We start from the raw sequence: 26932 nt of genomic DNA, 5'->3' as shown, positions 1-26932 counted from the left end.
CGGGGATGTTCCAAACTTCTCAGTGTGAAGGCCATCACACGGTTCTGTTCAGCTTGCTATCCCTGTTCCTCTGAAGCAGCTCCTTTTGGCAAGAATCAGATACACAACACTAAACGAGTAGGTTCGATTAGGAAGAATAAGGGGAGAGGAGACAGTGAAAAGGTATTGTTGTGGTTGGTGAGGTGTGACAGAAGAGCAGAGCCGCTCCTGCCTTCCTCCTCACCTTCATTCATGCTTCTAGAAGACTAGGGACACATTAGACAACAGAAGGTAATTTTGTGCGTTGTTTTGTTACAAGTAATCCTTAAAAGCTAAAAGGCAAATAGGATTGAAGACTGTATCACACTTTGTCATCTGTATTAAAAGGTTAAGTTTAAGAAATGAGTGTGGATTTGAATCACTTTGTATAATGTTAGGTGAAAAGAATATTTTACAGATGTTTATCATGTAATTTTGATATGTTCCATTGAAACAACAACTGAAATACGCCTCAGACAGTCCTACCGCTTTACCACTTCTAAAAATATCAGCGCTTAGTCTCCTGTTTACAAGCAGAATCTTTCAGGTCTCTCTAAAATCAAAACGCAAAGACGTTTCCTTTCTAAAATAGGACTGGTTGTGTGCATGTGTATTATTACTACTACATTAACACTGGTTTATAAAAATTGACATGAGTTAACATATGAAATATGTTTTTTACACTTTATTGTGCAAAGAATTCTAAGTTTATGAGGGTCTTAACTGGTTCCTTCTGCTCCTTCATCTGTCTTGCCTTAGTCTTCTCCCTCTTTACTGAGGATCTTCCTTTGCCCTTTCTCCTTCCATATGCCTTTCATGCATATGATATGTTGCATCCTGGTTTCCTGTTGAGATTTATGGCAGGACTGCTATTTAATGGTGAGTTTTGACATGTTTTAGCATTTTGGTGTTTGCTCATATGGGCACAGATCAGCTTATATGACTGTGTATGAGATAACTTTGAAATATATTATCAGTAGCATGGATTTAGATTACCTTTAAATTGCATGAAAATACTGGATCATCTATTTATCATTAGTTCATTGCCATCTGTAAAAGAAAAAAAGATCTAATAAGTCTAGTAAACCATGCTGTGCTATGCATTTGTGCTAGAGTGGCTGTATTATTGCTTGTGAGCATACATGCATCCACCCCCTCTCTCATAACTCTACATGGGAGAGAAATAACTCTTGTAGCAGAGTTAGATGCTATTCAAATCGGTGCAGGTGCTAATATGAGTTAAAATCATCCTGTCTGAGAAATATAAAATATATACAAGTAAAATATATTTTTTGGACTGTAACAAAACCAAATTACTACTGCTGTTTTTCAGTTCTCAGGTGTAGTCAAGGCTTCTGACAAATTCACTAAATGCATCATCATTCAGCTTCTGAGCCGAGCATTACAGATAGTGAAGGTACAAGCAAAGTGTTAACCCAAAGCCTAGGTAGATCTAAATCACTTCAGAATAGAAACCTTTGTGTGGTTTAAAATCAGCTCCTGAGACACAAAGCTGAGCTAATAAAGCAGTGTAGGTGTGAAGTGTACTTGTACGTTGGACAAGTAAGGAAGGAGAATCACTGGATTTCTGGAACACTCAGTTGTTTCCCTTAACTATTTTTCTTTTATTTTTGCAGAATCCTGTGAGTGTTTCTTTTATAAGGAGAATAAAATTGCTTCATTAATTTCAACCAAAATAGTTTTCAGTTGATTTTTTTTCTCTCAAGGTTTTGTTTGTTTTCATTAGTTGGAAATTTTCTGTATTGGCCTGTCACAGCCTTTACACGAGACATTGTTAATGCCCTTTCATTCTGGGACAGGCAGTACAGACCTGGATTTTTTTTCTCCTCCTTCTACTCTTTTTTGGTTTGAGACACTTCGTTTAAGCCAGCAAGACAAAACACAAGGAGGTTTTGAAGCCTCCAGAAATATTTCTTCATTATTTGCCTTGTCAGATATTAATCAGAGTCTTATAATTAGGTATCCTTTATACATCTTCTCATGCTAAACTCTCTCTATCCTTACTGTAACTTGGAGAGTAGAAGTGTTGATGATGGACTCAAAGTTGATACAAGTGTGCAATGCAGTTCGCCCTTGTTGTGCTGTCAAGTTCACTTTACTTTTCCTTTTTCTTTGCCACTGATTCAATTCCCACCTACTCCTTCAGTGATACTCAATTATTAATTGTTATGGCTAAAACATTTACAGTGGTTTTCAAGTCCCCATTGGACAAGAGATATGAAATGGACAGTCTTTAGTGATAAAGCAGAAGGAATTAGCTTAATGTCTTTGAAGTATCCTATTTATTGCCATGATTTTTGTTCCTATATTTTTCAAATCCAGATTACAGGAAATTGATTTGCTCATGGCAAAAGGAGTGATTGACAAAGCATCAGCTAAAGCAGCTACATCTACATGGATATGTTTTTGAGCCGGTGAGCTGGAGCTTTGATTTACTCTGTCAGCAGATGTTACAGATGTGTCTGAACTGGCATTCTGTTCTACACTGGCCATATACTTTCTTTTCAGTTCTTTTTCTTGCAGTTGTAAATCATTGACTTACATTCTGAATGGTCTTGCAAAGGGGGAAGAAATCAAATAAGTATTTCAAAATAGCAAGCCCCTGGGAAAAACAAAACCTGTCTGCAGCTTTGTTGAAAACAGATTTAACTGGTATGAAATTGCAAGTAGTTTAACTGAATGACTGTGAGAAACTGAATTGCAGTGGCTTGTTTCTTGATTCTTTGGTAAATATAACATCAACCAAAGATGCTTTTGATTAGCACTCAAACCTTTGCTACAGCTTGTAGCCACACAGCTGTGATCATGTGGAATTTCTGCCCTCCGGTCTTGGACACTGTCAGCACACCTAGAAGGACAGGATTGAAGTGTTGTTCATAAACATGCAAGCCACTTGTTGGAAGTTTTTAAACATCAGGGAAATTTAAACAGTCTGTGCTTATGTACCTCTGAAGAAAAAATATAGAAAAGAGTTGAAGTTGGCAACTAGCAGAGAGGAATCAGTACTTATAGCAGAAAGATGCTTAATCTGAGGATCTGAAATTCTGTCAATTTTTCTTGGCTACTGACATTCCCACATTATATACAGTTGAGGAGCAGTGTTTTAGAAATCTAACTTTTTGAAACTTTTGTGTAGAGAACTAGAAATATATTACCCAGTGTTGACACTCAAAATTCATGTAGCTTTTTCTTGCTTATATTCATCCATATGATTTTTAGTATCTGTGGTTGCAGGAATTTGGATCTATATGAACTGTAATATGTCCAAACTCTTGGGTCTTGTGGGCGTGTTAATGGAGCTGAGTTTTGGCTGTTATGCCTGTTACTGTTCCGTTGTCCATCAGATCCAGATGATATCCTCATTTGACTGTTTTCTTTTTCAGTTGCCAAGTGTATGATTCTGGGTCCTCCCAATGGTCTTTGTCTTTAGACTCGCTTATTTGGAGTAGAAAAGAATGCAGGTGTATGGGGTAGAGAGTATAGGGAAAGGTTCCCTTGAACTTGCATTTCTGATGCTCAGCCTTTAGTGGCGTAGGCAATACTTTAGTGGCATAGAGATACCTACTTGGCCTGTGTGGTCCAAATTGTAGTAAATGTGTTTGTCTTGCTTGCGCACTGGGCCAAGGATGCACATGTGCAAGCTGCAGCTTGTTCATGGTCTGAAATCCTATTTCAAGGCTTTATGCAGTCGCCCGGAAGCATTTGTCGTGAAAGTCTAAATAAAGAGTCACAGGAATCTTCAGTCACCCATACTCCTAATGTGTTTAAGGGAAGTGAGAACAGGCACTTCACTTTTACTGTAGTGGAAAACCTTATCCTTTCTGGTTGTACACTAACTGTCTGTAGTAGCTGGGGTGTCTGAGGAGACCTAGAAAGTCAACATAGAAGTAGGCAGTAATGTAACAGTGGATTTGTTGGGAAATATAATAGCTTTTTGTTCTGGTGTGCGCACACCAGATTTCAAAGCTGTGGAAGTGCCTCAGATCACAAGTAACACCATTAATTATGATAGGAAAAACTACTGCAAACAGGGGAGCTGAGGAAGGTTCTCTTTATTTAAGGTGGAATATTGGGTAGGAAGCTCTTTGGGACTACTCATGCAGAGAGGTGCTAAGTGTTCATAGGAGCTGTGGGAAATATATTAGCTCTCTGTGGTGACTGCCAGAAACTAGAGGCCCAAATTCTGTCTGTGAGAGATTGTGGGAGATAAATGAGGTAATTTTGCTCTAACTGTAGGGTCAAACTCAAAGATTGTCTGGATATGGACCCAGAATAGATAGAATACTTTTTGTTTCTACTCTAAGTAGTCTTACAGAGGGCAGAGGGAGACTGCCTAATGATAACGAATTCATGGAACTGTATATTAGTGTAAGTGGGTAGAAGCAAAAGTCAGAATTTAATATACTGAAATCAGAAGGACCAAGTGATGACTAATCTCACAATTATAAGGCATGGCATATGAAACTGCCAGTTGGATGACATAGATCTTAATAAGTACATCAAGTTGCAGTTTGTAGTTTATAACTGAAGAACAGAAAAGTGCCATATTAGTTTGAATACAAGGAGTCTTGAATATCAGGTAACCCTCATTTTTCTAAGGAAAAATTTTATATTCACTTTTCTGTATTTCCCTCTTGCATAGTGTGTGTTTTGCTATACAACCTCTAGCTCCCCCCATCCCTTATCCAGGTGTAAGACCATTCCTTTTATCAGATAGCCAGCTGTGATGCTGTCAGGCCGTTTGATGGTAGGACTGAAGTTATCTCTGGATTTTGTGGCCCTCTTGATACTGGGGAGAGGGAAGAAGCCTCCCCATTTGCATCCTGAAGGTGCCTTCCCTGAACCCACTTCAGCAGGGATGTGGAGATGTTGCTCACCAAAAGGTGTCACAAACTCTTCAAAGGGTTTGCATTAAGGTCCTTGTAGTTTGGTCTGCAAAGGAAGGATGAGCTGAATTCTTTCCTGATATTTTTTCAGTGGGGAGAGGGTGGAGTGGGAGACAACCCTTCTGGTATTTGGGGTTAATAAGCACTTAAGAAAAGGAGGACAAAGTAAAAGAATTATAGACCAGCTAATCACAGTGCTTTGCAAGGTGTTACAAGGGAAATTTATTGAAAGGGTAATGAAAGACACAAAGGTAAATGGATAACGGGATAATCTGCAGCATGTGTTCACTAAAATTAGATGATACCAGAATAACCTGCTAACTGACCACTTTTTAGGTTATATTGATTGCCTTTCTGTCTCCTAGTAGGACTCTCAAGTAGAGCATTTTCTGTAGGAGTGCTTGGGAATCGCTTGCCTAACTTGGAGATGGTGGTGGATATTCTTACAAGAATTCAGTTGGGCAAGGCAGAATTGGCAGTTTGTCATTCTGCATATGAAATTATTGGAAAGGAAATAATGCTGTTAGTGAAGTTCCTTAAAGAGAACTCTTCAGGCCACTGAAAGTATTTTTTAAATTTTATTATCTAGGCAAAAAAGATCAGGCATATGTCAAGGAAACTTCCTGATAATGCAACATTAAGAAGTATTTTCTGCAGGGAAGATGATCAAATGCTGTGTAAAAAGAGTTTCACAGATCAGAGGAAAGCAACAGAATTGGAGTTGAGGTAATAGCTCAACTAATAGCTTACTTTAAATTAGGTTCTTTACCTAAAAAGAGGAGCAGGAAAATACCTGGGTGACCTGCTTGACTACACTATGCCTGAGCCATCTATATGAGGATCATAATTGAATATTTTGTTGCCTTATCACATAACAAGCAGGCTTGTTTTTATAAAGCAGACTTTGCCTTTAGGGCTCTGACCAAGGAGCCGTGATGTGTTTGGTATATATTAAGAAACTCTGTGCTAAGTAATGTTCTCAGTGTTCTTCCTTCTTAGTGAAGAATTGAAACTGCTAGCTGTTTTAAAGCAAAAAAGAGTGATTATCGAGGCATGACTGCGCTTCTGACCAAACTTCAAAGTTTCAAGGCTACTGTATTGACATTTCTCATTGCTCTCAGTTTTGATTTGAAGTTCTTGTCGAGCTCGTGTGTCATCCTTGTCTGTGTTGTGCCTCCAGCTGTATTCGACAGGAATCTGAAACCAGTGCTGAACATAACTGAACAGTTTTCTTCAAATTGATCTGTGTCCTGTCTTGCTTAAGATCCCATCCTGAGAATTAGAGAATTCAGTAATTACTATCTTAGCCTGAAATCTCTTTTTCTCTGAAGTTTGCAAGTCCCTGCTTTTCTCAGTCTGCAGTAGGTTTCAGGAATGAGGACAATGAAGAACAGTGACTTATTAGTTAAAAAAAAAAATAAAAGAGAGTAAGTCTGATTGACCACAAACTTAACTGCTTTTGTAAAATCGCACAAAGCTTGATTCAAATGTTTTTAGCCAGTCATATGATCTCAGAAGTATGGGTTTCACAGGTTAGACAACCATTTAATGTGGAAATGGTGCTGATTTGCATTTATGAATAATCAAGAACTAATTATGGGACAGCTCAAAATCCCTCAAGTGTTTTCTACCTCTGGACTAAAGTGCATCACGTTATTCTAATTGAAACCCACTGTTAAAGTCTTCACAGAAGCTAAAATTTTCCAGTGGTTTATTGTAAACTACTGTGAACACATTTCTTATGTTCCTTACATTAAGTCTGACTTCTTTTTGCTGGTGACCTCTCTCACCAGTTGTTTCTTGCAGCATTTGTCACGGCTGTTGCTTGGACTCTCTGATTGAATGGCAGGACTCTTTCCGCTTACAGTCCTTTCATTGCCATGCTTTTCAGGGAGAATCTGAATCTATGAGGTTAATACCTCATTGGCCACATTGCAAAACTTTTTTTTTTTTTTTTTTTTTTTTTTTTCTGTGACTCTTAATGTTTTAATAAGTTTCTGTAGTAGCTTCCCCTTGCTTTTTCACTTGCTATTTATCATGGAAGGACTTGCATAAGACGTTTCTCTGAGTTTTTGAAAGATTGATACTAAATGCTTAGCTGTTATTACTGTGATTGCTGTATTAATAAATACAATAAATTAAAGAGTGAAAACATTACCATTTTATGAGATATGAATTGTACAACTATTACTGCAGCATAAGCTTTGCTTGTTGACTGCTTGAGCCACACATGATCTCACTGTTAACAGTATTCCCTTTGCTTCTGCATTCAGCAGTTCTTCATTTAGAACAAACCTGTTAGAGTTGCTTTAAACTATAATGATTTTGGTAATAGGTTACTCTTAGGTGTGTTAGCAGAGGTCTTGATTTGTACGTAACATGTGCGACCTAAAAATAACTTGAATAATACTATAACAATCTATTGAACAAAATGCTGTGATTATAGAAGTGGATAGTTCATGATGTGATTTTTTTTTTAACAGACATGACTGAATTCTTTAGTTAGATTGTATTCAAGTGGATTTTTATGTATGAATTCAATAAAACCTCCATGTTTTCACTCTTATATTTTAAATGCAGTGAATTTCAAATGGGTAATGAAAATATGAGTATGTAGTATATTACTGAATGTTCATGGAGATCTGCTCTCTCTTTCTTTCGATACTACGTTCAATACAAAGTCAAAACTGTTTCCTCTAGAATGTCACAAAAGCTTTTGCATTTTTTTGTAGTGAACAAAAAAATTCTAGAAATCTAGAATTTGACGATTGCAAGCAAATACTTACAGAGAGGGAAAAGCCTCTGGGAGGAGAAAATGTTTAATATTCTTTTATGCAGAGTCATCTTTGATAGAATAAGTGCTATCCTATCTGATACTTCTATCCATTTTCCTAGTGAAACACAAGTTTGGGTACAAAGTGTTTCAGATAAAATCTCCAAAAAGTAACATTGCTTACATGTTTAATAAAAATAATAATATGCAGTCTCATTGTAAAATGAATTATAAAAGATAAGTTGCAGATACTCTTCTGTTAGCAAACCCCAAGTGTGGTGTCTTGGATTTCAACTGCATGTATTAGTCTGCAACATATATTTGCAAAAGAAATATATGCAATATTCAACATAAATTAATGCTTTTTAAAAGATGCTAGCATGGTCAGGATTCATTGGAACCATTTCTTTGCATTTTAGTTGTCAGCAGGAAAGCTGCCTGTTGGAATTGTGAACACTCACGAATGATAGTGTGCTCAGATCCAAAAAAGAAAAAATCAGGCTGTCCAGTAAAAGCCAGATGGGGACTATTATAGTTGAATAGACTCCTCATGATCCAAGTGAGTTATGTTCTCTGGTTTTACAGTTATCAAAGTGCTACACAGGGACTGTTTTCCCTTTTAGAATGGCTATTCTGCAAAGTGCATTCACTAATCAACACGCTTCTTATGCCGATCTTGGGACATTTGTTTCTAGTTGGATTCAAGACTGGATACTCTTTCTGTCCTGTGGGTAAGAAGGAGGTGGTTTAGAACAGTTCCCCTTCCCCCTTCGTTGAATCTGGTGTGAAAACTTGCTCAGTTTAAGGTTGACTGAGCTGATGCTGCATTTGGGGGAAGGGTTTGCAGTTCTTTGGTTGTAGATGCTGTGCTTTCCCAGCGTTAAACCCGAGCAGCAAGTGCAGTTTTTACAAGCTGGCGGACTCGTGGCAGGGTTGCTTTGTTGGCGGCAGTAGCGCTTTTCAACAAGTGATACTGGCTGCTGGAAGTGATCTCTGGCTCTGTACAGATTGGTGCATTTTTGGATGTTTGGAGTACGCTGCCTCTCGGCGGGCACAGCTGAGATACCGAGGAGTCTCTCTTGGTGCAGCTTTGTGCCCTGGGGCGGAAGGAAGACATGGCAGGGAGCCTCACACACACTGCTGCTGCTGCTATTCCTTTAGCTTTGCAGCTCCCGTTGAGGAGGTGTTGACTAGGGTTTTACAAAATATCCTGTAGAGCTTTATATTGCTGCATATTTATTTAGAGGTATCTTAGATTTCCTTTTTTATCTTTCTGAGTTGAAAGTATTGCCACAGCTGCTGCCTTAGCACAGAGTTCATGTATACGTGGGGCAAGGCAAGCTTTTTTACACTTCAAAACTTAAACCAAACTTTTAATTATCTTTGGCTTTTGGGGTTCTTTTTGTTTCGTTTCTGTGTTCTTTTTCTTTTAGTCTGTTAAGGAAAACTTCATAGAAGACTTCTTTGTGTATAAAGGCTTGATATTATTTTCGGTTGTCACAGAGCCGTAGTTACCCAAAGAGCCCTGCTGCTTGGCAACGTCGTCCTATTGCTGAGGAACTCGACCTGCAGTCAAAATGGGCAGTGAGGAGGAAAGTTAGAAATGGAGATTTGTATCAGAGGATAGCAAAATCTGTTCCAGTTCATACATAATAATTCCTTCGCTTTTTTTTTTTTTTTTTTTTTGGTGAAACTGGCAGGGTTGAGACGGAGGGAAGAGGCATGGCTTAAGAAAAGGGAGAAAAAAAAATGATGTGAACATTCAGGAATTAAAAAAAAAATCTTCTAAAAGAGGAAAAGTATATAGTTTCTATCTTTTCTGCCCTGATGAAGGCAAGTTATTATTACTGTGTGGTAGCGGTTGGTTTGGAAGAGTTCTTGTTCTTGCTCTTTCTTCAGTGACGTTTCCCTAGATCAGAAATGAAATGGGAATTATCTCCCTGAACTTGTCTGTCACATTTAATCTACTGTTCGTTCCTGACTGTCTTTGCCTCTTATCTTTTTGCTCCCAGTCACACTTCCCTTCTTCCACTAACAATTTATTTTTTTGATAAAATGTTTTAAGCAGGTGAATGTTTTAGAACAGAATGAGGACAGCAGCAGGAAAAAGAAAATGCTTATGAGGGAACACAAATGTGTGGGGTGTTTGTGTTTTTCCTTTTTTTCCTCTCTAGATTTGTACCAATATAGAATTAAAATAAGCGATATGGTATTTTGCAGCAGAAAAGCATTGCATGGCTGAAAAACTGAATGTACAAAACTGAAGAAATTATTTGTACCCTTATTTCTCTTTTATTGCATTCTTCACTTAGGAATACAATTCAATTTCTATGGTTGGTTTAAAAAAAATTAGATGGGATAAAATTGAGCATGAAACTTTTATATAAGACAGAATGAGCTTTGTCAAGTGATATTTGAAAATTGGTTTGGGATTTTTGGTTTTGGTTTCTTTTGAAACCTTTCTTTATTTTTAGCACTGATGTGCAAAGTGCTAACCCTGGATCAGAGGCCGGTTTGGCAATGTCCCTTAAGCAGCCAAAGCCAATCTCTTACGAGGAGGCTTTCTTAAGACTCTTAATCTGGTTAATGGACAGATTCTGTCTGGGGAATTCCACAGTGAGAACCATCCTGCTGAATGTGACAATACCCTGGCAGTGAAACTGTTAAGAGATTTGATTGTACGATGGTAGTTTACAAGAAGCAACCTATGCTGTGATAATACTACTGTGAAATATTAACAGATTTTGAATTGATACCATGATATTTCAAAAAAAAAAAAAAATTTCTGTGCCTAAGAATAGAAAAGAACTCGCTTGCTACAGCTAAAGTTTTACTGTCTTTGGTTCTACCACCAGCAAGTAGGGCACCTGAGGTCTCAAGCCATATGTCCATCATACTATGCTTTATTTTTTAAGTACAATGCCTGAGGAAAAGCAGTCTAAGATACCATTAAGTGAGGAAAGTATGTCCTTTCAATTCTGGCGGCTTGTATGCTCTAGCATGTACTTACTTTTTAATGATATTATATAGTACAGACCAAGGATTCAAAAGGAAAGCATTCATGGTTTTTCCAGATGTCTAGAGCTTAACGTGAGTTGAAAGGCAACAGGTATAAGTGGGCAATTCAGTGGTGGTATTATTTCCATCCTTATTCATGAAAACAGTCCTGAGTCGTGGACAGAGTAATGAACTAAGAATGGAAAAAAAGATTATGATGATGAAAGTTAGTCTAATTTTTGAACCCTAGTTAATCTTTAATTCCTCTGTTTGGAGAAAGAAAAACTTCAGGCCCAATAAAACACATTCAGAGACAACCCTTTTGCAATTGTGTTATGATTGTGTCGACAATCGGAACAGCCAAGAAAACTGTAGTTAAGGAAAAAACTGAACCCAATTAAAAGGAATTTGCTCCAGGCTGTATTTTGATTCTGATTAATGCCGTTTGGTAGGCTAGAGGCACAAAGCGATGCACTGAAGGTGTGCATTAGCGGGTACTGCCATATGGTCTGTCATGTCTTACTGGTTAATTTAACCATCTGTCATGTCTTGATAATTTGTATTCACTTTCAGTACTTCGATTCAATAGGCTTTCTTCTCTTTGGTACCGCATTTTTCATCATACAGTATTGGCATATTCCCATTATATGATTTTATTTCTTGATATTGAGTATAGCAGTATTTGTTGTAGATACTGTTGCAGATTGTTCTTTCCTGTCAGTTTAAGGAGAAGATGAGTAAGTGCAGACAAGTTTTTGGAAGAGGTTTCTGCATATATTTCAAAAGTCATCTCATGAATGCTTGTTCATTCTCCCACTCCCCGCCCCCCCCCCCCCCCCCCCCGTTCACTTCTCTCTAATTCTACAGTTGGGTTCACATCAACTTCTTTACTGTGTAAACTAAATCAAGTTAATGTCTGTAAAAGAGGTCTCATTACATCTGGGTTCAGAGTAGAAATCCTTCTGCAGAAAGCACATTTATCTTTTCTTTCTCACATCATGCTTTTTCAGAATTACAAACTAAAAATGCAACTTACTTGGCTGATCTGATGTACTTTTTTTTTTTTTTTTTTTTTTAATAAAGACAGTAACATTTCAGGACATGCATCTAAGAGGAGTGAAAGTCACATCACACAAGATTTTCAGCCCCAATATGCTAGTTAAATCAAAAGTTCATTGAGTCCACTGAAAAGCATGCAGTGTACAAAAGTTATAAAAAAGGCTGCAATTCCTTTTTGTTTTTTATCTCTGTTGTCTCATTGCTATTTCACTGATCGGCTTATTAAAATACAGTAGTGTGGGTTTGTTGTTTCTGACATGTAATCTGAGGAAGACTCAGTGCAAATGAAAAGAATAATGTTGTTATATTTAAAATGAGAAGTATATACAGCCAGTTGTGGATAATCAGTCCTCTTCATTATGAAATCAGAGTAGAGCATGTTGTGTTGTAGCCTGTTCAGAGCCTGAGTTTGGTACTTAGAGCCTCAAGTAGCTACATATAATACCTGTTGAAATGTATGGAGTTACAACCAAGTTAAGTTAAACTGTGTAAGCGTTAATACCAATAAGTGTTTCTTATGGTAATATAATGATCTATGAGCTTCACCCTCAGCTCATGTCTTATTAACGATGTTTGTGTAACATAGACATAAGGAACCTGTTTAACAGGACTTGTGATTAATATAGATTTTGTGATGGAAGATTTCAAAATGAGGGGCTAAATAGTTTATCTGATCATGCCTGGCTGGTTTTCTTCATGTTTAGATGATGACTTACATATTGATATAACAGGATTATGATTCTAATGAGTTCTTCAATCTCAGTGAGGAGAACAGTGATGTGTGCTGTTGCTGCTCTAGCTGTCAGAGAGTATCATGAATTTGTAGAGCCCCTTCTTAGGGCTGCACCAAGGCAGAATGACTTGTAGTAAAGACTTTCACAAGGGATACAGATAAAGACAATTCAGACTTTATTATGTTTGATTGCTTGGGTGTCTGCTCATTTGAATAGATTTATTGACTTTGGTTTATTAATTTGAAAAATGTTGCCAATACTGTGGTTTACTGTGTTGACCTGAACTGTCAGATTGGCAGTGTCATTCAAATGTATATATTGTACTTATTTCACAGTATTTATTGTACTGTATTTTATGGGAGCTTGCACAAACTGAAGAAGCAACTGGAGATTATTTTGTGTATTTCACTCACATTATACGTGTCTGGTAGCAATTTTTTTTCTCCTTGTGAAAAGTGAGACATTGTTTTTTTTTTTTTTTTTTAAAAAAGAATATTTCCATAAGAAATAACCATTTCCCTATATTACTGAGAAACATCTCAATAAATTTTTCGTTTAGTATTTTTCTTTTTTTTCACTTGTTAAGGATGAGATCATCTTTTTCATCCAATAGGATTGCATTCTTCCTGAATTCTTTCTGTTAACTCTCTTGAATATAGGAAGAAAGCAAAGATTCTAGGAATGTGGTATCTTCATTCAGTACAGATCACAGAGTGGATGAGGTTGGAAGGGACCTCTGGAGATCATCTAATCCAACACCCCTTCTCAAGCAGGGTCACCTAGAGCAGGCTGCCTGGGACCTCTGCAGTTGGGCTTTGAATATCTCTAAGGATGGAGACTCCAGAACCTCCCTGGGCAACCTGTTCTAGTACTCAGTAGCAGTAAATAAGTTTTTTCTCATGTTCAGATGGAGCTTCCTGTGCTTCAGTTTGTCTCTCAGTTTGTTGATTGTCTCTCGTCCTGCGCTGGGCTTCACTGAAAAGAGTCTGATCCTGTCCTCTTCACACCCTCCAGTCAGAGTCAGATACTTACAAACATTGATAAGATCCCCCACTCAGCCTTCTCTTCTCCAGCCTGAACAGGCCCAGCTCTTGCAGCCGTTCCTCATATGAGAGATTCTCTAGTCCCTTAATTATCTTAGTAGCTGTATGCTGGACTCTCTTCAATTGCTCCATATCTTTCTTGCACCAGAGAGCCCAGAATTGGACACAGCACTCCAGATGTGGCCTCCTCAGGGCTGAGCAGAGGGGAAGGATCACCTCCTTCAACCTGCTGGCAGTGCTCTTCCTGATGCAGCCTAGAATACTGTTGTCCTCCTTAGCCATGAGAGTGCATGGCTTGCACCTGTTCCACTTGTGTATCAGAACACCTAGGTCCTTCTCTGCAGGGCTACTTTCCAGCTGGTTGATCCCACCAGCCTGTACTGGTGCGTGGGGTTATTCCTCCCAAGGTACAGGACTTCGTGCTTCCCCTTTTTGAACTTCATGAGGTTCCTCTGTGCCCATTTCTCCAGCCTCTCGGGGTCCCTCTGGTGTATCACAACTGTCTGATGATGGCACAACCATCTTATGTGTCAGCCACAATTCCCAGTTGTGTATCATGTGCAGACTTGTTGAGGGTGCATTCAGTCCCTTCATCCAGATCGTTACTGAAGATGTTAAACAGTTCTGGCCCACTAGTGACTGGTCTCCAGCTGGATGCTGAAATACCATAAAAGTTCTGGAAAATAGCTCGTCCTTTATAGGTTGTTCTTTCCGTAATCTGATTTATCTAACAGGAAGCTCATGGTACCCCTGGTGGAGCCCCACTACAAGGTCCCTGTTTACAAGCTCCACAGGGATGCAAAAGAAGGGACATCCACTTTCTATCAGATGTAAGCCTTAATTTGTAGATTTCAGAAGATAAAGACTCCCTTTCCTCTATGTTTTGTTATGGTTATTCTCTCTCTCTCTCTCTCTTTTTTTTTTTTTTTTTTTTTTGGGTGCCGTGTTTTGATTTTGAATTTGGCTTCATTTTTGTTTCGGCTCTTTTAGAGCCCTTTAAAGATTGGACTATTTCAGGATTTAAGTGTGAAGTGATTTCTTCAGCCCTGAAGTAATGGTTTTGCTCTTCTTATTTTTCCATTTCCCTTACTCCAAAGGGGAAAAAAAAGCATCCCTTCTGCAGAAGCTTGGTCATAAAAATTCTGTGTCTAGTCTGACATTGAATACATTGTAATCACCTTCTTGCAAAACTGTAGATTTAATAATGAGCTATCTTTAAATTTGTTTGTGGACTTGTCTTGAGTGTGCTTGGTGCTCTGTACTCTCCCGAAGGAGCAGTATTACTGTTTGGGGTAGGTGGGCCAGGGAGGAGGAATTATGCTGTTTTCAGAACCTGTGTGCATGTGGCTTTGATACACACAACTGCTTTGGCCTTGAGAAGCCCAAGGGGCACAGCATTAGTGGTGGAGGAGGAGGGACCGTGCCTGGTTGGGAGCAGGGTTTGGACATGTGCAACTTGGGGTAAGTACTAGATCCATGATGGCATGTGTTTTAGGGAAGAACCTTCTGAGTGCAGCACTGAATGCTGGCATGTTAATGAGCCTTGGTAATCCAGTGTTTTGTTACCTCCTGGTGGTAGATTAATTGTTTCTTTTCCATTCTGACCTTGTTGTTTTTCTGGATCTCTTTGACCTTGGGACTGCATTAATGCAAGTTCTGAAGCAAATCATACGTGTTAGCTTGCAGCTTTAGGTATTAAGGAAGGTAACTCTTTGCAGATAACCTGGGATGCAAGCAGGAGGCATTAAACCTGTCCCCTTTCTTAGCAGCATCAATTCTCTGGGTGCATTTCACAACTTTTGTATTGCTCAATTATCCTAACAATTTTGCCAGTGTTTTCCCAAATATCAGCAGAAGGTAGCAAAGGGGCTTTCTCAGTGTATAGCTGAGGCATAGGATGCAGTTGTCTGAAATCCATCACACATCATAAAAAAGAAAAAAAAAAAGCCTTAACAGTATAAAAATCTGCAAGACTTTTGTTGACTTCAACCCTCTGGAAAGTTATTGTGGTCTTCATTAGATATGATACAGCACTATCAACAGAAATAACTATCTCCTTGCTCCCAATAGCTGTTGGTTAGTTGATTTTAATATTTAAATAAAACAGGCAGTCAAAACTTGTTGTTCCTAGATTGAGACTTTGATAAATTAATATACAAAAGAATTATTAGAGCAATGGTAATGAGAAGACTTCAACTGAAAATGGAACTTGCTATTCCAGCTTTTGAAATACCAACTTAGTAGACATATTAAAAATGGTGTTGATATTCCATCTTTTAAAAAAAATTCATGAATCTTTTCACTAAATTTAAGAACTATAAAGGATGCTAATATTACCTATTTAAATACTGATATCTCAGTATTTGGAAATAGTGTAGTAAAATTGCATATTGAGTCCTGTAGAAAAGTATTTGTTTTCTACTTGAAACTGAATAGGTTCAAGGGACATGCTTTAGAGAGTACGTATCTCTTTTTTAGAGTAGTTATTTCTTTATTGAGTAGTTTTATGTTGTTATTTGCTGATTGACAAATCTTTAACCTGTTAAAATGACCCAAAGACAAGTACGCACAGTAAGATGCCATTAACTTTGCAGCTGATAAACAGTTTGTAAGTTGATCAGCCGTTCATCTGTGGAAAAATCTATAGATTTTTCCCAAAGATGACAGCACATAACTGTTGCTGTAACAATCACATAATACAAAGTAAGAAATACTGTCATGACTGGTATTCTGATAACTTTAATTTCTGAGACTGAGAATGGTTAGTTTTTTAAAATGAAAATACTTTACTTGTCTGCTGGCATCTCTGTTTCCCTGATACCTTATGGAGAGAATGCCAGTAATTCCCTAACAGTTAGGACTCTCAAAAAATCTTACAATTCAGGTAGCTTCAAGGTATTTCAGGATTGCCAGTTAGCTGTTTTGTGACTTTGGCCAAGTTCTGTCAGTTTTCTTCTACTGTTTGCCGTATCTTCCTTGACTTGTTTGATTCAACTGTGATGTGTTTCGGGCAAGAAGTTTCTCTTATTATATATAAAGTTTATTGTTCAGCACGATAGTGTTCCACTCTTGATTGTATACAGATAAACTCTACTGCAGTTTTAAAAATAAACTTGTATTAATACTTGCAGATTTGGCACTGTTGGTAGAGCATGAAAGAGGTTGAATTAAGCCCTCCACAGCAGAAGACTAGCATAACTATTTGAGAGTATGTTAATATTTGGATGATACTACCAGTGAGTTCAATGGAAAAAATACATTATTTCATTGGAGACAGGATTAGGGGGAAAATCTGTTGCTCCAAAGAGCATTGTTAATTTGTAAATTCACAGAAGAGTCATAGTACTCAAGAAGGAGGAGGAGGCATAATTCTTTATTTTGTAGCAAGTTTGGTTTGATGCATTATTGAACCTCTAAAGTGTTGTCTGTTTTGCACTTTTTTTTCCTTGCATACTGATTCAACCAAGTACAAAGTAAAGCAGCTCATGCAGAAAATTTGGACGTAATCATCATAGGTTGAATTTTAGGTTGGTCTGAAGGATACTAGACTTTGGTAGAGCTGCTCAGCTGTTTGAGGAATCAGTCGCAAAGATGCTGGGTTAAAGAGCATTTTGGAAATGTGGACCATGCAGAATTTAATTCTGTAATGGTCATATGAACTTCCTAGATAATTGCAGTAGTTATAAATAAAATGTATAATTTGCATTCTTGGCAGAATTTCTAATAAGGGGGGCAGCAGAATTACTTGCAGTAGCTGTGCCAATGGCAAGCCAGTTTGAAAAGTGTTTGACAGGAAAATGTGGAAATAGAATATTCCACTTAAATGCATACATATGCTGAATAATGTGGAAGAAAAGATAAATATGTCACAAGCAGATTAGAAGGACGGAAATTGAAGAAACTATTCCTTTCCTCCAGGCAACCTGTGTTAAAATTCAAGTAACTTTGTGTATTTTTCTCATTTCTATCCTTTTGTTTGCTTCACATATGGTTTTATAACTAGGTTTTCCATTATAAAAATATTTAGTGTTTCTTTATGCAGCAAAGTCCCTGTCAATGCAATGAGTGTGGTAGCAGTTTTTTTTGCAGGCAGGGTGACACAATTTGAGCAGCACAAGCCAAGCTAATAGAACTCTGTCCACATCCAGGAATTTAATCTTAGCAAGTAACAGTGAGGGATGTGATAGATGCATCTTTGATTGCTTTTCTAAACATTTAAATAGCATGTTAACACTTTATGGTATAGGCCAAACTTTTCTAAAGCGTTTCTAGAGTAGTTGCTTACTTTTGTTTTAAAAATACTTCTATGGCATTTTTTTCCCATGATAATCCTTGGGAATCTTGCAAACAGACTGCAAAACTGAAGTACCTAAGTTACTAATGTGACAAAGTGATAAGACTAATTATAGCTGGAGAAATGTCATTTTATTAATATAATAATATAAAAATCATTTTAATAGTAGAATAAAAATATTTTAATAAAATTCCAGTTGATCTTATTGTTTTAAAAAAGGTATATCCTTAAAATATTTTTTTCATAAGATATGTTTAATTTATTCATCTTCAAAGGATTAATTTTTAGACAGTCAATGTGTAAAAATGGCAAAATGCTGATAAGGCACAATGACTTTATTGTTCTTCCAGTGAAACAGCAAAAAGATCAGATTTCATATCACTACATTTATTTATCAGGTATAACTTTCTTCATTTGTAGATTTTAAAAAATGAACACAGCACATGAATCTGGTTCTGGCTCTGCTTCTCCCTCATTCACGATTCTGCTGTGGGCCACTTTGATGCAGGGTTCATAGCTTTTTTTTTTTCCCCTTGTCTCTCTAAAAAGAAAAAAAAAGTAGTTTTAATTGGCCTTTCATGATATCTGTCTCACCAAAATATGTAGTTTCCTTGGAAGAAATGAGGTTTTGGAGTAGATGCAGGCAGCTGAATGATACAAGTGAGGTGATTAACTAGAGCTGCTGCCGCCATTGCATGCTGTTTCTCTTTGTATGTTGAAAATGCATATATTTCTTTGATTTTTTTGTTGTTGTTGACATGCTACTTTCATGTAATTTTTTTCATAAATCAAAATCTGTATTTCACACTTTTTCCCTCACTCTTAAATGTCTCTTATAAATCTATTTGCAGCTGGGTCTCGGGCATCTTACAGCAGCCAGCACAGCCACCTTGGGTCCGAGTTAAGGGCACTGCAATCTCCAGAGCACCACATAGATCCTATTTACGAAGACAGAGTTTATCAGAAACCCCCTATGAGGAGTCTCAGCCAGAGTCAGGGGGACCCTCTGCAACCAGCACACACAGGCACATACCGCACTAGTACAGGTAGGTGGATGTAACTCGCATGACTGTCTTTTTATGAGCTTTATCTTTAGTACTAATTATTCTTCTCTTTTTGATGTGCTAAACAAATTGTATTATGAGCATGCCGGTCAAACAAGATACTTTACATACATGGCAGCTATTAGTAGAACCCTAAAAGAACGCACAAAAAATAGAAATACTTAATGTTGTGTTATATATATCGTAGGTTAAGCTGATCTGGAGCAGGGACTTACTGTTAAGGAGGGAGAATGTTTTTGTTAATCTTGCATATTATCTGCAAGAAAAATTGAGCTGCTCTGAAAAAACTTCTAGGCTTTTTGCTCACAAAGTTACCTTGTGTGTCACAAAAGAACTGCAAAGTTCCTTCCACATGAAGTTGAAGGCTTGTTCATTTGCTTTTTAGAGTCAGTCATATGTAATAAATGCTCTGCTGTTGTACAGAGGTCCACTTAAGTATACAGATATAAAATTGAGCTGTGGCATAGAGAAGCTGTTATCGCCACTGATTTATCTGTAAAATAATAATGATTGTCCATGAAATGCATTGGTGCGCAAGTTCTACTTGCGGAATGTCCTCTCAACCAAATGAAATACAGCTGTATATTGCTGCCCACAAATAGATCACAAATTAGCAGGGATATTTATGGTATTTAATGCACAGAATAATTAGAGTACATAAATGCCACAGACAAAATAGCCTAAAGCAGATGTAGAAAGAACTTGCCTTAGGAATTGTAAGTATTTCTGGTGTTTTATCATTGCTGTAGTGATCAAATTGTGATGATTTTGTCCATTCCCAAATCACTCCCATTTTCACCACTAGAAGTGAAGAACAACAATTGAAATTTTTGGAACAAGAATCTTTACTTTCATACGTATTTTTTTTTCTTTTAAAAATATTTTATCCAAGAGCTAAGCTGGCAGTTTTTGCGTCTCCAAAATTACTATTGCTTATTGTAAATTTTGGGTGTTCAGAGTGCAAGAGAAAATCCTTAAAAAGAAATTATTCACAGAACCGTGTAGTTAAATATCTGTAAAAGCTATGGAATTTTAAAGAATACCATTTCTGTTACCTTCCAGTGAAAAAACTACCATGGTGTATGTTTTACATGGAGTCATATGAGTATATACTACAAAAGGTGATGATACCTTGCAGGAAGGGGGCAAGATTTCTGCCTAAATCACTGAACAGCAGAGGCAGTGATAGTGAATGAAACAATAATGAATGAAACTGCAGCACAGGATGTTAGCGTGTAACACCTAAGGAAAGCTTTTCAGAGGAAGATTTACAGAAGACTGATTTAGATAGTGTAGATAGTCTTGATGAAGTTGTGTTTTGCCATGTTGGAGATACAGATTTGAGCATTGCTGCAGATTCATTCTGAAGAATGGCTGCCCCAGGGCTTCCCTTGGGTTGATTCTCACCACTGTCAGTCTTGCAGAGAATGAGCCTGATGAGTCCCTCCATGCTCAGAGCAGGAGTCTTGAAGTGGCCTGGACGTGACTGTTCCTGCCTCTGCTACAAATGTCTGAAGGAATGTATTTCTTAAGATAAAGGAGACAGAACAGTTTTTCTCAAAATAACGGAGTGAATGGGAGTCCAAATTGAGTTTGGCACATTGGTTTCTTTGTTGAGTTGTCTGAGTGCTTTTTAACGTGGCTGTCTGCTTTGACTACCTATATAGATAGGTATAGAGAGACGCAAATTGCTATGTGCTCTCTGAAGTTACGTGACAGGGATTCATGTCTTGTATGTCTTGTGTGCACGTTATCGGAGGAGAGGATACGAGACCACTTTAGCGTGCTTCTCTATGGAACATAGTTCACATTCTCATAGCAGAACAGCGTCTTTAATTAGCGGATGAGGGGGGCATGTTTGCCAATCCCTGGTGAAATCTTGAGAATTTCCAGTTTTTGTAGTGCACTTCTGTGCCCTGTTGCTAAACAACAAGCTAATGTCACTCAAAGCGACAAAGTATTTTATTGATATGCTTTGGCGTACAAACATAGCTAAATGAGTCATAAGAGTACAGAAAGGCAAACTTAGACTAAGGGCATAAGTCTCTGACAAAGGCTAGATTTTTTTTTCTCTGCAGTTGACATTAATCATTTGAAACAAAAGATTATGCCAGTTATACTTGCAAAACGTTTAGTTTTGTACAGTATTTTATGAGATAAACCACTTCCTGAATCTGAAAATTTCACTTAATTTGGAAGATTCTTTAACTCTCAGAATGGAAGTATTTCTTCACTTTTAAAACAGACAAGACCTCTTGCTCTTTTTTGGACTTCAGAGTACTTATTACATTGAGGAATATTTATACAATTATGGATAAAGCACATTCAGAGTTTCTCATCACCTAGGTGAATCAACATTCAGTGAGTAGAGAATTTCTTTATGAGCTGAGAAAAGTTATTTTTTCCTTTTCTTTCCTTCCCCCCACCCTTTTTTTTTTTACTTTATCACTACATTTTTGAATGTTTGTATTTTCCTTATATTTTACTAGTGGATGAAATGCATGACCATAGTAATGGCTGCAGTAAGGACTACGTATTGCAGAATGTTTAAAACAGAGGAGCTTACAAAACATATCCCTTACTGGCATATCTTGAGGTAGGGGCAGGAGAAATTCTTCATCACCTTGTGGTTTAAATTGTGACTGGGTGTAGTACCGTTATTCTGTCCAAGCTAAGAATAATCTTTCAAAGTTCACAGAAACAGCTGCATAGGGTTCTTTGGTTTGTGGTTTTTAGTAGATCAAATTGAGATTAGCAATCCCTTTTATTCTTCAAAGGGTAGCACCTTCTCCTTTATAAGAAGTAGCAACCTAAATTTTTGCACTAAAACTAGCAGGATACATATAGTTAATAATGATAGAATTAAGCTTATTTAATGTAATTTTTACCTGTGCACCACTGGAATTTGAGAAGTGTTCTCACTCAACAGATGGGAAGGATTTCCTTCCAGCTAGAAGGGGCACAGGAATATAAATAGGTTTCCTTTGGCTTATTGTTTAATTTGTGGAACTAGAAGTTTGGACTAGGGATCTAGTCCTATTTAACTTAACTATTGACACTTAATTGATGTTAAACATGAAGCAAGTCCAAACTGGTAGGATCTCACTATTTTACAAGCCTAGAATATCCATAACTTGAACAGAAAGCAACTTCCCTCAACTTCTGAGCTGTCATTTTTGACCTGTAGCACAGGAACGCAAGTATGGCAGCAGTGGAGCTTGTGAGATAAGTGTCTGTTGCTTGTGGAAGCTGACAGCACTGTGTTTGGAAGTTTGTAATGACACTTGTGCTCATCAAGGTGCCTTGATGAAAGGGAAGAGCCCTTTTCTGTAAAAAGATGTGATTTTTTTGGGGGGTAGGGAGGATAAAAGCATTAAGAGCTTTGAAAGAATGCTGTCCCTGAATGGATGAGATTATAAATAAGAGTTCTGTGCTTACTTTAAACCCTCCCCAAAGTGGTCCCATGACTCTACCAGTTTAAAAAAAATAAAAGTGCTGTTTAAAAATGGGGCAGGCATTGTTGAATTGTGTATACTTAGACCTCAGAACCTGCAGAGTCCTCATGCTTTAAAGAACACTGATGTATTCCAGAGGCTGCAAGTGAGTATCCTTGTCCTGGACCTCACACAAGTATCATGGAAGAACCAGCCATGGCGGGATGAACCTGTTCTCATCTCTGTGAAGGATAAATGCATCTCATTGGCACCAAGGGAACCTGAGAGCCTTGAAGGAGGCTTAAGTACTGCCTCAAGATGTGCAGGTTGATGATTGTCTTTGCCTTCTGGCCCCTGGAAAGTCACTGCAGGGAGCGCCTTGTGACGTAGCTCAGCCATGGGAAGTCCAGCAGCTAAGATTATGCTGCTGATTGGCATTAGCTTTGAGTTCTGGCTGCACAGACCAGAAGCACCCAATGAGGGAGACAGGGTATGCGAGGCCCTTTGAGAACTCATGTGTGCTTGTCCAAAGAGAGAGGGAGAAAAGGTGTGAGGGGATAGGTTGAGAGAAGGGAGAGTGGGATCTGTGGTTGAGCAGGTGTGGTACTGCTGATCTTGAAAAGAGCATCCCAAAACAAAAGATTTATCGGAATTAAACAGTGAAAGGAAAGCAGTCAAAATTTGCATCACTTCTGGAGAATGCGCGGGACGTGAAGAGCTTACCAAGCATGTTCTTGAAATGGGTCCTGAGGGCAGGAGGAGGGGAGGCGAGGAACAATTTTGCAGCATTTCTCTTTGCTACCTAAGAAGTTACCCAATGTCCCTGTGTGCACAGAGCGTTGCTAGGCCATCCTGCAGCTCTTCTTGTGGCATCCTCCTTCAGATCAGGTCCTGCTGAGTTTGCTTGGGCCAGTGCTCAGCACTCCCACCCGTGCACCACTTCTGAAGCTAGCTGTTAATAAAAGCTGTGCTACTGCAAGCTGTGCCTCCTCCTGGCTGCCAGGGTGGAGAATGCCAATCAAAGAAGAGAGCCCTGTGAAATTTATGATGGCAAGCACAAAACAGAAATGTGGCTTTTTTGTGAGTTGAATTTCTGTGTAGAGGGAGAGTGCTGTCAGGAGAGCTCAGTGAGGGGAATCCGTGCTGTGGTTGCCATGGTGAGTTAAGCGGGCTCCTTTCCTTAGAGAGTAGAGTTATCTGTTATAGGTTGGTCCTGACTGTGTTTGCCAAGAGGGTTAAAACTCAGTAGCAGTAACTAGGCAAAAAAGTCTGTATTGGAAGTGCTTTCAGAGGTTCACGTTTACCTTCTGCACTGAGTGAAGGACACCAGGAGGGAAATACGGCAAGTAACAGCTTTTCTGGCCTCTTGCTGCCTGTAGTTTCTGTTCAGGTTTTTATGAGTGGCAGGAAATACTCTGTATTTTATTCTCCTGTGATGCAACACAAGAAAAGGCCCTGAAAGTGAGGAATACTGTTATCTTCTGGACTGATGCTATCGTTGTCTTCTGCACCTTGTTTCCCTCCACTGTTTGCTCCTTCACTGACTGAACGAGAAGAATCTGCAGCTCGGGATGGCTTATGTCAAACGCTGCTCTCAGTTATTAGGAGCATTGTCTTTCTCAGGTAATCTTGGTTTTGTGGGTGGGGATAGTGGTTGTTCTCAGAGGACAATCTTTCTTCTGTGATAGCCTGGAGGCATTTCCAAATAAAGTGCAGCTTAGCTTTATGGACTTGTCCTTTCTGTGGATGTGTGCCCCTTGATAAGTTGTTATTTTTAACCATTTCAAACCAGTGAGATTGTGTAAGACTTAAATGCATTGAAAAAAAATTAGAAAATTAGTACAGAATTCTTATGTTAAAGTGGGACTAGGTAAAAATGACGATGTGGGATTCCAAATTTGATTGCCTTGATGAGTTCCCTATAGCGAACTTGGTTCACGGCAGGTATTTCTTCAGCTGCAAGGCCAGCAAATGGCCTCAGCTCTTAGAGTCGAACTCAGAATTTCAGTCTTGCTCGTCACCAGTGACAGGTTTCACAGAGCAATCTGTGTCCCAAAGTTATCCCACTACAGTCGCGGTTTTTCTATGCTGAGAAGTAATTCTTAATCAGAACTGGATTTGAAATTTAGTTACCTGTCACTCATAGTTCTACAGACTTCAGGCTTAATGCAAAAAAGGAATTCAAAAGGGGTTAATAGGGAAAAGGGTGTTTTTTTTTCTCTTGTATACATTTAGATGCATCCTCAAATTTTTAAAATGAGCAATCATTTTGAGTAAGTAGGTATAGTTTTTACTTAATATGCTGTTAGAATAGAATCTAGCTGTTAACAAAAAACTACCTTTTACAATCTAATTCCTGTGTTACAAGTATTTAATTTGGAAACAAAAAGGGGAACTTAGTTTCAAATATGTTTTTCTTCATTTGGGGTTTCAAAATGTTGCTTTAAACTAAAAGCAAGAATAATTTAAAAAAAAAAAGGCAGCTTTGGCCTACCTCATTTGGATTATGCCCTTTATCTGTTACACTGCTTCTCAAAACTTTATTTAGGTTCTCTTCAATCCTAAAGTGCAATAGCTAGATTGTTAATGCCAAACACCACTTGTGTTGTTTTGGTTTTATTTCTCCTTTTTCTTTTTCTTTTTTTTTTTTTTTTTTTTTTTTTTTGGTTTGATTTGGTTTTGGGGTTTTTTTTGCCTATAATCTGCATTAACATACTGTGATGCCACAGCTGCAGATTAATTCAGAATTGTGCTGGTAAATCACATGGCATAGAGTTTTGGCTATAGGATTTAATGTTTTCAAGGAAATTAAAAAGAAAAATTATTTCTACTTCTGCATCTGTATCAGTTTGGTAATGTTGAGAACTAATAATAGAACTATTTTACTAACTGCCATCCACTTGATAATATTGCTTTGGGAGAGATAATTATAAGAAACAAGCAGGGAACAAATCCTCAATACAAAGTAAATAGAGCACAAAATACCTTAGTGATCTGTAGAATGAATGACAATCACCTCAAAGCAATGGGAAGTCATTATCTCATTTCATTTGACAGATCCTGAGTATTTGCTATAGCCTTATCTGTGTTATATTCTTGTATACATATATAAATAAATGTCGGAGGGTTGGTTTCCTTCTTAAAGTGGTATTTACTAATGTAACTCATCCTGTTCGGTGGGAGGAAACATCTTGACTCTCAACTGAATACGTGAGACTAATGAAACAGCAGCTGCCAAATGTTGTGCATGGATAAATGGAGCTAAAATATACTAAAAGCAACTAAGATGATGAATTTGGGTCAGAATTTGACCTGGTAATGTTTTAAAAGAATATGTGAAAATTATTTTATGACTGTTACAGATGCTCTCCCTTCTTTCTTATTCCATGCTATGAAAGAGATGCAGCTTTCAAAAATCGTGTCTGGTCAGGGTCACACTGAAATAACTGTTTTGCATTCATGCTATTCTTCATCCAGGTATGCTGTGTGGGTATCTTTTCTGAGAAAAATGGATGTGGAGGATATCTTTTCTGAGAAAGGATGTGAATTTTTCCACTCTTGTTTAAAATTTTGGGAGGATGAGAAGACACCTTTCAGCTCCAATGCTAAAATGCCCAGTGGTCAATGTAAAGCTATGGGCAAAGCCTCTGTAAACTGTTAGAAATACTTCCCCCTTGCCCCGCCCCTTATAGTAGAGAAACTTTTTTCCAAATAACCATGACTTGATACTTTAAAATTATGAACATTTTAAGTCTGTAAACCTGAGGACAGTCCAGACAACCTGAAGACAGTTCAGACTTCAGTGTTTCTCAGATTTAAAAACCTGTTAAAATTGTCAATATCCCAAGCCTCCTTCCTCTGTCCCATAAACACGATACTTCCAGAGGCTTGTGATTTGCTCTACATATTTCCTGATGTTTCTATTCCCCTTTTAGAGGTTGTCTGAGTGCGTTTCAGATATTCCTTAACTTACTGCTGCCTATTAAGGTAGAACTGCGATTGATCTTGGCCATGACACTGAAACTCTGGGAAGTAAATATCCTGTAAATCTCATCTGCCATTATTGAGAAAATGCTGTGGTGACTCTGTGCCAGAAAATATCTATGTGTTTGTCACCCGTTTACTGTATCTTTGTAGTCTCAGGTAAATGAAAGCCTGGTCATGTTAGACTTCCTTGGTGCAGTACTATGTCCATTCTCTTTTATAGTAAGTGTTGCGTAGAAATAAAAGAGTTATCTTTCAAGAAATAAGAAACAATTCAAACACTCCCTTTTTGTAAATCTTTGCTGAATAAAAACACAATGCTGTGCCTGAGGTAACTACACAGTAGGGTCTTCAAGAGGACTAATGCTTTTGTTAAAGGATCATGCTTTCAAGAGTATTATGTTTAAAAGCTCTTTTAAAAATTGCCAGCTCATTATATTTTTTTTTAACTAAAACTGTAATCTTTATTACATGAAACTGACTGCTTCTCCAGGTAGCTTTCTTCCTTCAGCGTATTATAGTTCAGTAGCTTGCATGTAGAGCTGGATTTTTTTTTTTGCAAGCAGAGAAAGGACTCAGAGATGCTGGTGTTTATTATAATGGATTCAGCAACTTTTAAACTATC

At 37.9% G+C, this 26932-nt stretch overlaps 1 protein-coding gene across 1 annotated transcript in view; it reads left to right on the top strand.

Annotated features, from left to right (window-relative positions):
* The window catches only part of CTNND2 (catenin delta 2), a 405040-nt gene that overhangs the window by 127250 nt on the left and 250858 nt on the right, over window positions 1–26932 (top strand). Inside the window, exon 7 of the mRNA XM_062568505.1 lies at window positions 18677–18871. Within this exon, the coding sequence (XP_062424489.1) occupies window positions 18677–18871 (195 nt within the window). The remainder of the gene's footprint in view (window positions 1–18676; window positions 18872–26932) is intronic.

This window comes from Rhea pennata, chromosome 2 (genome assembly GCF_028389875.1).
Source record: "Rhea pennata isolate bPtePen1 chromosome 2, bPtePen1.pri, whole genome shotgun sequence".
In the NCBI taxonomy this organism is placed as follows: Eukaryota; Metazoa; Chordata; class Aves; order Rheiformes; family Rheidae; genus Rhea; species Rhea pennata.
Note: the sequence above shows the minus strand (reverse complement) of the source record. Positions and strands in the feature narration are given on the sequence as shown.